This window comes from Macrosteles quadrilineatus, unplaced genomic scaffold (assembly GCF_028750875.1).
Source record: "Macrosteles quadrilineatus isolate MER2022 unplaced genomic scaffold, UCM_ALF_1.0 Scaffold_4__1_contigs__length_99947679, whole genome shotgun sequence".
In the NCBI taxonomy this organism is placed as follows: domain Eukaryota; kingdom Metazoa; phylum Arthropoda; class Insecta; order Hemiptera; family Cicadellidae; genus Macrosteles; species Macrosteles quadrilineatus.
Window position 1 is genome coordinate 87874894 of NW_026542597.1, and position 11401 is coordinate 87886294.

At 37.3% G+C, this 11401-nt stretch overlaps 1 protein-coding gene across 1 annotated transcript; it reads right to left on the reverse strand.

Annotated features, from left to right (window-relative positions):
• Positions 1-1395: 1395 nt before the first annotated feature.
• LOC128992176 (28S ribosomal protein S2, mitochondrial) lies at positions 1396-10549 on the reverse strand. Its single transcript, XM_054415624.1, has 3 exons — positions 10302-10549; positions 7543-7662; positions 1396-2099 (listed from the first exon to the last, which is right to left on the reverse strand). Exons 1-3 carry the CDS (start codon positions 10324-10326, stop codon positions 1441-1443), a joined length of 804 nt encoding a protein of 267 aa, XP_054271599.1. The 5' UTR covers positions 10327-10549; the 3' UTR covers positions 1396-1440.
• Between the last annotated feature and the right edge of the window lie 852 nt (positions 10550-11401).

The following is an 11401-nucleotide window of genomic DNA, read 5'->3' on the forward strand; positions in this document are numbered from 1 at the left end:
TTCTACACTAATAGCCTACAATAACAGAAATTTACAAGTTGTATTTATGCATAGACTAATTTTTAATGCAATCCATGAATACATAAGGCCTACCACTTTATAATATATTGACCTTAACCAATATTTATTTAAATCAATAGTTTTAGCTCTATTTAAAAATACATTACCGGTACAATGTATTTCTGTAATGACGTTTAACGTGTACATTTTATCACGATTTATGATTCAATTTCATGATCCAAGGTTACAAGCCCAGTATATAAAATTAGAACTTAATAATTTTATTTGCAGAAGTTCACAAAATGGTATTTATTCGAATAAAAGAAACAACTGGCGGACTCCGAAAATAGATATTTCATAACACGTAAAAGATCCAAATTAAATCATTAAATTATTCTTTTTGCATGCCAATATACTACTATTTAAGTAAGAAAACCACGTATAAAACATACTCCCTTATATTAGTATATTTCTCATCCTTATGGATCAGCTGAAAACAGTTTTATTGTTAGTTCTGTCCGGTGCACTGTCTTTGGAGGTCGTGTTTTGTTTACAATTGTTTCTTGTTTTAAGTAATTTAAAACCTCGTTTAACCAAATAAAACGTTCTTATCACAACTAATAACACGTCCCCTAGTTATATAACCAAACAGTAAAGAACAAATCATGAAGTTAACTATAAAATAATATAAACACTATTTCGTCGACACTAGCGATCAGCAGTGTCACCGGACATGAACTAGACACGAAAAACGAGCTTCAACGTTTACAATGGGATGTAATTTGGTTAGTCTATGGTAAGACAATAATGCATTTTCCGTCCTTATAATCTTAAGAATAATATTAAACATACTTCTAAATATATTTATTTTATCGACTTCATTGCTCTCACTCCTAATTATTCGTATGAAACGACATTATGGTACGATACGATATAGGTACTACACTTTCGGCAACACTGGCCAAAAATATTCGTGCTTGGCTCCCATTGGACGGCCCGCGAGGCTTCTGATTGGGAGTTAGCGAGTTCCGCCGAGGGACTGAGTTAGCGACTTCCGTACGAGGACGGAATTCGCTAACCCGGCTCTAGAGCGGGTTAGCGGGTTAGCGGGTTCCGGAGTTAGCCAATTCCGAAACCGAACAAGTTAGCGAGTTCCTCTCATCGACCAAATTTCAAGATAGGGCGTTTAACATGGGGTTAGCGATTTCCAGAGTTAGCCAATTCCGCGGACCCGTAATAGCTACTTCCCTACAGGGAAATTCGCTAAAACGAGTTGCTATCAGCAACATAGCTGGGTAGAGCTCCCACCATTATAGCATAAAATGAAAATCTGATGCCTGACAAACTTTAATGTCAGCTAAGACAACCACGAGGGAAACTACAGGATAAATTACATTCTTACCTTACTGATATTATATTTACAAATTTACACAGTCAAATTTACGAGTCACTACTTTGTCCTTTGTACATTTCAAGAACCCTCTTCCTTTCCGCCTTACCCTTGAGAATAGCCTCTTTGAACAGTCTGCAATACAGCTGTATCGACACTGCTGAATCATCGTTCCCAGGTATCGGGTAGGTAATGATGTTCGGATTGCTGTTGGAGTCTACCACGGCGATCGTCGGGATTGCCATCTTGGCAGCTTCCACTACAGCTTGATGATTATCCAATACTGTTGTTAAAGTACTGAACATAATTATCAAATCGGGCAGTCGAGTCACCGCCCCGAACATCATGGTTGAGTTGGTCAACATGCCTTGCCGCCAAGATCTCGTATGTACAAACTCCTTACATTCCTGAGCGGTTTTCTCAATCAGGTGACAATGTTGCGGTGACTGTGTGACAAACAGAATGACTCCGTCCCTGTAAGCGATGTGCGCGGCTACGTTCAGCGCTTGGTGCAACATCTTCAAAGTTTGGTCCAAGTCGAAGATCAAATGTCCCATACGGGAACCGAAGATGTATGGCACCATGTATTCGTTCAGGGATCCTTCTTTGTGCCCGTAGTGAACTCGTGCGTTAAACAGGTCTTTGACGGTCACCATCTTTTTAACTTGGAAGTAGTCTTCGTGGTGGATTGGATTCAAAGAGACTGTTTCTGGAAATAAAATTGTTTTGGTTAGCATTTACAAAGGTGAGAATTTGTGAACAGTGTAAAAGATTGAATCGACACAGTAAGGAGATATAATATAGTGAGTTGGTGGCTCAATCGGTAGCGTCACGGACTTCGGGCCCAAGGCAGCGATGTCGTGAATTCGGATCCTGGTCACTGCTGAAAACATTTTCATCAGTACACATCACCTTTGTACTGAGCCGTCTCATTTGCTTTGCTGTATACGATCGACACACGGCCTGTTAGTCTATGTGGACGGGCAAATGCAAGGTTAAAAGAGGCCGCCAACCTCTTTAAATTAAAAAAAATTGATATACCTTGTGATGTTTTACTAAAACAAATTTTAATTTTACGGTATTACAGGTGAAACTTTAAACATTTCAAAACTTATTCAACCAATAGATAGCAGTATGTATCTGTTGGAGCCAGTCATTCTGACTTAAGATTGGTCCACAGGGCTCAAGTTTGGGACCATTTTTGTTTTTAACCTCGATAAATGGCCTGCCGAGGAATGTTGGTTTGGTGCAGACACTGTTGTATTTGCTGATGACATAACTCTTATTGCAGCACATAGATGTATTCATGAGCTTGATTTAATTACAATGCTAATGAACCAATAACATGAGCACTAAATTGGTTTTTGAAAAAAAAAAATGATGTACAGTATACCGTAATCAAGAAAAAAACAGACAATTCTATGAGTGTATCCCCACTTCATCACAAATCAGTAAAATTATTATGTGTCAAAATTAAATTGACAATAGCACATAGAAATCACATGTAAAAAATGTCCACAGTAGTGTTGACGATAAGAGTCCGCAAGCCCCCCCCCCCCCCGCAAGTTTGTTCGGGACCCCCCTCTCCCAATAATCTAACATCACATGTATTACCGTCTAAACTTGCACTTAAGCTTGGCACGGCATCTCTCGAAGAACCGAGGCGTCATTGTCGTCTTCCATGATCACAGCCAAATCATGAATACTCTCCGTAGTCATGGAAGAAACATTAGCCTATCATAGAAATCCATGGTGAAGGGTACTGCCAGACGTTTCGCCCTTACTATGAAGTGACATCCTCAGTGGTTAGGCTGAGACTGACTTCATAGTAAGGGCGAAACGTCTGGCAGTGAAATACAACTAGCGACATGGTTGACGCCAAAAACCATCACCATGGATTTCAATGACACCGGCGGCCGTAAAAGCCTACGCATGAAGATTAGCTTTTCATAGTCTACCGTGATTGCAACCAAACCTATGACATCATCAGATATAACAGTCTGAGATAACAACATTATCGTCTCCTGCGTTCACGGCCCAATCCCTAATATCTCCCGCGACCCGTGGTGACAGGGAATAATTTTCCCGCAATCGCAGCAAAATACTAGATATATCTTTTGCAGAAAAAGGAACGTCATTATCGTCTTCTGCAATCATGGAAAAATATTGAACATCTACTGCAGTCGCTGAGACATTGTCATTGTCACCCGCTGAGGAATGTTCTCGTAGATATCCGCGATCGCGGCAAAAGCATAGGCCTAATTTTTTTCAATTTCGTGAGCATGATTCTCGCGGACATAAAAGCTTTTACTTTTAATTGGGCATCATTGTAGTGAGTACTGAGAAAATCGGCTCGAGCTTGATTTTCTGACTTTGTGCTTGATCTCTCAAGCTTATAGACTAGGCTCTGCTCGGCTCCAAAATCTACATTATATAAAAATCAACAGTTTTCAAAGCAACCCGATTTTGAACCGATCTGATTTGGCCTGAGGCCCATATGTAAGTAACATTTTTACATGACTTGGAGTAAACAAATCTTAAGTGCAGCCTTCTAAGTTAATAGTAAGAAATTACATTAAATGAAAATCCTTCTTTAGCATCAACGAAGAACGGAATTATTTATTAGCTAGTGTCCTACTAGCCAGCCACCTAGGTGAAGTGAAGACCTCAAAGTAGTAATGTTCTCACGGCTTCTTTTACATTCCCTGACCCATTTCTGCACTTTGCCCTGACTCATTGCATTAGGGCCATAGCCTTCAGCCACCAAGCGATGAATGTCGGCATTGGATACGTTTTGTGGTCAAAAACCATGTCACTGACAGTGGCGGCTGGTCCATAAGGATTCTGGGACAGAGTCTTTCCATTTTCTAGAGAATAGTAAAAATAATGATTAACATATATGATTTTTATTCCTGCATTTGAATGTACACAAACCTTAGCAGATCCAACGTTATTAGGACGGGTGATAATGGACATAACATGTTTTTGCAACAGGTAGTACACGGGGACTCTGTAGATGTGAGTCCAAACTCCCATATAACCTGCATGCATATAACCTGCATGGAAAAATTCTACTAACCACAGCACTGTGTCCTGCTCTGATGCCATAGATATAGGGCATTTGTAAATCCGTCCAAACAGTAGTTGCCACAATGATCGCTGAGCGCTAAGATCTGTTGACTGTCAACACAAAATATCTGTCAAATAATAGAATGGCGTGTTTAGTGATTCATAAAGGTTATGTTGATCGTGTCGCTGGTATTCGAGGTGTTAATTAAGTGTTTCTCTAGAAATTTTGTTCAGTTATGCTAATGAATGATGAATTCTGTCATAAATATTTCTGCAAAGTATGCGAGTGGTGAGAACAAATAAATTATAAGTAATCAAAGCGAAAATAAAAACAGTTACAGTATGAATAAAACAGTATATATTCAAAAAATTGGCCTAAACCAACGTTTAAATATCTCAATTTTTGTACTTAGTATTAATCCTCCCTTGTTATCAGTAACCTGCAAAAAACAATTTATGTGTCCTCCCACTACATTAACCAACCAGCCGCCACTAGTCACTGACCTTATCTCGCATGCCGCAGGAGTTTCAATAATTTTCTCAACACACAGCAAAGCTACAGAGCTACATTTCTGAGGTGAACAGAATCACCAATGATCTCGATCATTCCATTTTCGATCTTGAATTTCTATGACATAGCTAATGCAATTTATTGTTAACGTTGGCTGGATAAAATTATTTGCCTTGTTGCGGCGTACAAGCAAAATACAGCACTAGGCTATACACAAAACAGCCCTTACATAAAAAAAACCTATTATTTGGTAAAATTTTAGTTTCACTGAGTTAAAAAGTCCAGTTAAAAATGAAGAAACAAACACAAATCAAACATGCTTCATACATAATGGAGCTCAGACTAAAACTAAATTTATCTAATTGAATCTCTGCCTAAGTACTCAAGCCCTCCGCCAGCTGCCAGCTTGTTGAGGGGAAAATATTGTGTGAAGGCTCATGTTTCGCTGTACCGGTAACCGTTACATACAGGGTGTCCCGGAACTCTCTACCAATATTTTAGGGCATTGTTCCTGGGTAAGAAACATATCTAAATATCATACTCAAATTGTCCGGGAGTCCTTAGTTACTCGCATAGCTGCCATTTTGTTTTTTTTCACTTATTAATTTTTTTTTCTGAAAAGTGGTTAAACATACGAAATTGAAACTTTGCACGAACATTTATAACAACTAGACAAAATTACAAAAACATTATGACAATTTAATTCATAAAACAAAATAGCGGCCGTTTCTAATTTTGTTTCTTAAATAACTCAAAAACCGTTGATTTTACAAAAGTTTTACAAAAACAACTTATTTAAGGAAATTTAATTACAAATCGACTCACACCTTAATCAGATTGGACAAATATTAACTGAGATATTACAGCTTTAGTGATACGTGACCATGCTCTGCACACACTGCAACTAACCTCCAGCGGTCACGTATCACTAAAGCTGCCATATCTCAGTTAATATTCGTCAAATCCTAAAGATTAAGGTGTCAACCTATTTGTAATTAAATTTCCTAAAAAAAGTTATCCTTGTAAAACTTTTGTAAAATCGGCGGTTTTTTAGTAATTTAAGAAACAAAATTATAAATGGCCACCATTTTGTTTTATGAATTTTGAAAATTATCATAATTTTTTTGTGATTTTGTCTAGTTGTCATAAATGTTTGTGCAAAGTTTCAATTTCGTATGTTTAACCACTTTTCAGAAAAAAAATAATAAATGAAAAAACAAAATAGCAGCTATGTGAGTAACTAAGGACTTCCGGACAAATTAAATATGTATATATTTATATATAAATACTAGCTGACCCGGCGAACTTCGTATCGCCTAAGTTATAGGTTTCCCCTAAGACAGACCGATGGAAAGAAAGTACCGTTACGTTTAATTTTCAAGTTGATCTCGTTCGCATCGCTCAATCACGTCCTGGTTGAAGTTCGTTCGCTACGCTCACTCACCTTTGGGTTGGAGCTCGTTCGCTACGCTCACTCACCTTTAGGTTGGAGCTCGTTTGCTGCGCTCACTTGCCTTCAGGTTAGCTCGTTCGCTACGCTAACTCGCCTCCAGGTTGAAGTTCGTTCGCTACGCTCACTCACCTTTGGGTTGGAGCTCGTTCGCTACGCTCACTCACCTTTAGGTTGGAGCTCGTTCGCTGCGCTCACTTGCCTTCAGGTTAGCTCGTTCGCTACGCTAACTCGCCTCCAGGTTGAAGTTCGTTCGCTACGCTCACTCACCTTTGGGTTGGAGCTCGTTCGCTACGCTCACTCACCTTTAGGTTGGAGCTCGTTCGCTGCGCTCACTTGCCTTCAGGTTAGCTCGTTCGCTACGCTAACTCGCCTCCAGGTTGAAGTTCGTTCGCTACGCTCACTCACCTTTTGGTTGCAAATTTTCTGTTGTAACATTCATAAATGTAAAATAAATAATAGTGCTGCACCCTGTTGGTAATCCTTGTAACTTTAATGCTATTGAACATCATAGAACAGAACCAACTTGTTTAATTGAAACAGCTGTTAAGATTCATTAATTCCATTTTTCATAAGGTTAACACGGGAAACTCCAGAGCCACTGGGGCGGAGCCCTTTTAAGAATTTCGAAACGGGAAATAGTTTACGTCCGATTCGCATACCTACAGAATTTACACACCAAATTTCATAACGATCGGTGAAGTCGTTCCGGAGGAGTTTGCAGACAAACACTGTGACACGAGAATTTTATATATTAGATGTATATATAAATTATATATTTAGATATGTTTCTTACCCAGGAGCAATGCCCTACAATATTGGTAGAGAGTTCCGGGACACCCTGTAGAAGCAAGTGCAACTATAATCACAAACCTTTTCAAGTTTCCCTCACTAAACCTGAGTGCATCATTTTCTTCCCATTAAATGTTTGAATACTTTTTGCACTTAATTTTGGGTTCTTCAGAGTAAAACCAAGTTACATCAACCTAGTGTGTTTTTCTGTCCTCCTGAAGATGATGATAGTGTTACCTTCAAAGTAGATTTTCAACTATATAACATTTAGCTTTGTGATACACACGGAAAACCCCATCCTTTCACTTAATCAAAGACTTCCAAACCTACCTTTCTTTTCAATCTCAGTCTGTGGTTGTGTTTGTGTCGAAAGTGTTTTAATCATGTCATGTCTCCCAGGATTGTTATTGGCAAAACTGAGGATATTTCTGCAGCAGGTTGCAACATTTCCTGGAACAAATAAAACTTATGGAGTACAAAAAAATTGTATGAAATATTGCAACAACAGAGATCTAGGAATATGAATAGAGCAAACGTAATTGCAAATCTAAGTGAATAATATTGAGATAATGTTGGTTAACACATTGGTTAAAACGTTCAATTCAACACAAACAGACTATGTTCCTTATTCAAAAATGGTTCTCGCAAAATATGTTATCCATGAGTGTTTTTTTTAAGTTTTCCTTAGACAAAGTGGTGAGCCTGCCAACCTTAGACTAGCGATGCACGTTTGTTGGAGATCCAGGTAGGTAACTACGCCTGTGATTTTTTTCAGTTGGAGCTGCCCTGCTAATAAAGAAGGCAGTAAGTGCAAAATTTTCGATTTTCAGATTTTGATGTAATTTAAGGTTTTTGGGGTCAGGGATTCTGAAAAACACACTTAAAAAGCCGTATCTACAACCGTTTCTGAGATATGGCAGGTGTATATGGCAGTATATACATCATTTTTCAACAAAAACTAAGCTAAAAGGCAGTATCTATAAAAGCTAAGCAAGAAAGGCAGTATCTGCGATGTAGATACTGCCTTTATGCTTAGTGATGTACATCACGTACTGCCTTTTTGCTTAGCAGTATGGGTACAAATGAGGAACTAAAAACACTTTTTACCAGCTGAGATTATGTTGTTGTGTTTGTGTTTACACTGTTGTTTGTAAATATGAAAATGGCTAGTAGTAGTTAGATGCTGCTTTTTAGCTTAGGGTCCTCCTATTAGCACTTACTAGCTAAGCAAAATGGCAGTATGAGCAGATGCTGCCTTTTGGCTTAGCATGAACACAAATATTTCTAAGGACAAAAGCAGTATGTGCATTTTTATATTGATCCAGTGGAAAAAATGTATTTTTTATAGTGTCAATTGAATATTTAGGCCTAAGCATTACCTAAGATAACAAAAAATATTAGGCTAGTTTAGTCTTCAGATGTGTCAGGGCAATAGCGGCAAAGTTGAGGTCATTTTCTGAAAATATTCACTTTTGCACATACTGCCTTCTTTCTTAGCAGGGCAGAGTGTGACCTGTACCAAGATTAACAGATGTGTCCATAGCCAATGTAGCATTGAAGGAAACACATTTGCCTTGCAGCTCATTTTACTACACCAACAACTGAAGTGGGAAGACAAAAACAAGATGAGGAATCTAGAAGTAGCAACTCATTGCCCCCCTAGTGATTGAAATTTAAATTCTTTAAGACGGCTTAACTATATTTTATTGGATAATCCTTACAATCTAGCATACATACAAGCAAGTCAGATGTTATTAAATTAACAAAATCAAGACTCGCCTAACAGTTAGATCTACGTTTTGTTGGTAGAGTTCCTATAAACAAACGCTGGCTGCACCTACTGCTGTTTAAATACATCTAGAGATGGAGAACCAGAACATCGCCATGTAGTTGCCCATGGACGGGAAGGATGTCCAAAGTTGTTATCTGTCCTCAGTCCTTACTGTGATCCTATGTTGTATCCTGTAGTTTTTCCTTACGGTGAGCCTATGTGTCAAATACCCCCGCTGCAGCAAACCTGCCGACTAAGCGAATTTCCATTTGCCTGGATTGATTTTCAATTAAGGGGATACGCCACTATCTGTAGGCCATATTTTATATTTTTTTTACATTTTCCAAAAGTTGCATTTTTAGATAGGTCATTTAAATGTGAACATTTAGCTAAAATTGTTTGCCAATCTGACAACTCCTTCTAGTATAAAAAAAATAAAATATAAAACGCCGCAACCAGCAATTTAACAAAATTTTGAACTATTTTTTTTTGTTCCTGATATGTACACTTTTAATTGTGTATCATAATTATGTATTATGGAGTTATAAAGTAGGGTACATTTATTTAAAACAAAATAAGTACTTTGCTATTTTTATATATAATATAAAATAATAAGTTAGTGTAGTTATGGGAATTTTTCTCCTGTCAACCACCTGTTACATCACCTGCGATTATCTCAATACCGTGTTTTTTAGGTTATTATTGTACAAAAGTTTGAATAACTCCGTTAGTACTATACTTATAGTATTCAAATTTTCACCAGACCTTCTTTATATAGTAATAAAGGATTGTGTGTATAGTAAGCCCTATAGCATTACATTTACTAAAAATATTTATGTTTACGCAAAAATTTTAAATATTTTTTTCAGCTTTTTTATTTTTTGAATAAAAGGTGTCCTAAAAATTTTGTTTTTTTAGTTACCATAACGATTATACACAGAAATACTCATTATTTCATCCTGAATCAGGAAATAAATAGAATATGTCATTCCGATCAGTAGTTGAAAAGTTATTCTCAATAACGACTTCTTAAAAATGTTGGTGAAAAAAACTAAAAACGCATATAAATTTAGTAAATAAGTTATAAATTCAATATTTTTGTACCTAAATCTTCTAACTAAGTCTAGTATAATCAAAATATACTAACTAGGTTGACAAAAATAAAATAATAAAAAAAAAGTTGGAGATAGTGGCGTATCCCCTTAATGTATTAAATTAACAGTTAAAACCACACAATTTACTGCTTATGGTAGGGTATTCAGGCATATTAGTGACTCATAAAATGGCTTAAGCTATGAATAGTAAAAAAAGCCCTTACTTGAACAAAGTAGAAGACTTCTCATTATGAGACCGGACAGGTTAAGTTTATATTGAAAATAAATAGCAGAATATTTTGACACTAAACTAAAAATGGTATAACCAAAACTAAGAGTATCGTCAGTGTACGGCAATATAATAATAAACAATAATTTAGAATTTAGAGGTTATGTTCAGTCAGTGACCGGTCACCAGTCAGTTCAGTGTTCAGTCGGGGCAGCGCAGCAGTCCACTCAGCGAGCAGCAGACAGAAGACAGCGACAGGACAGACTGGAAGAGAGGGAGACTGAGACTGAACAGAAAACCTTGCCGACAGACCGCCACTGCCCACCACTGCTCCAGCGAACACCTTAACCCATTACCATTACCAACTATTATGTCGTTGCCCAACACTTGTTGTATAGACTGCGTCAAGTAAAATTTACAGTAATAAAACTAATAAAAAAATAACATTCTTATTTAACCAATATTTACAAATAGAAAAACTAGTGATGGCGGGGATGATGGGGAATATTATAGTATATTCGAGAAGTACTCGCCAGACACTTCCTCAAAAGAGTACAGCGGCTCATTTGTAAGTTTGTTAAAAATCTGCATGGAGAACGCTTTCATGTCTTGGTAATTATTTACCGTATTTACATTGGGATATGATGTAGGACCCGACTAGGAAGGAGTCCAGCATGGATACCAATACCATTGCAACAAACCTGGACAAACCATTGTACAAAGTCAATTGTTTTACCGCAACGATACGATGAACAGCAGTGGATAGCGCACCGGGCTGATAATTCGGAGGTACAGTAGCCGGTTTGAAACCCACCGGAGGCATTAACTTTTTGACTAGATTTTTTTCATTATCAGCAAGTTTGGTTGGTTTGGTTAGGTTATTATGGTTTAATTTTATAATTAAATAAACGGTATCAGTATTCTGACACATACTTTCTCCCATCAATTTGTCAACAACCTTTATCATGTGTAAGCGGTGAGAGTAAATATACGGAAATGGGATTTGTTTATTTTTCGTCAGAACTTAAAGTACTATAACATGCTATAAAATACTAAATTTTTATCAAATTCGTTCAGGCCATTTTTGGAAAATCA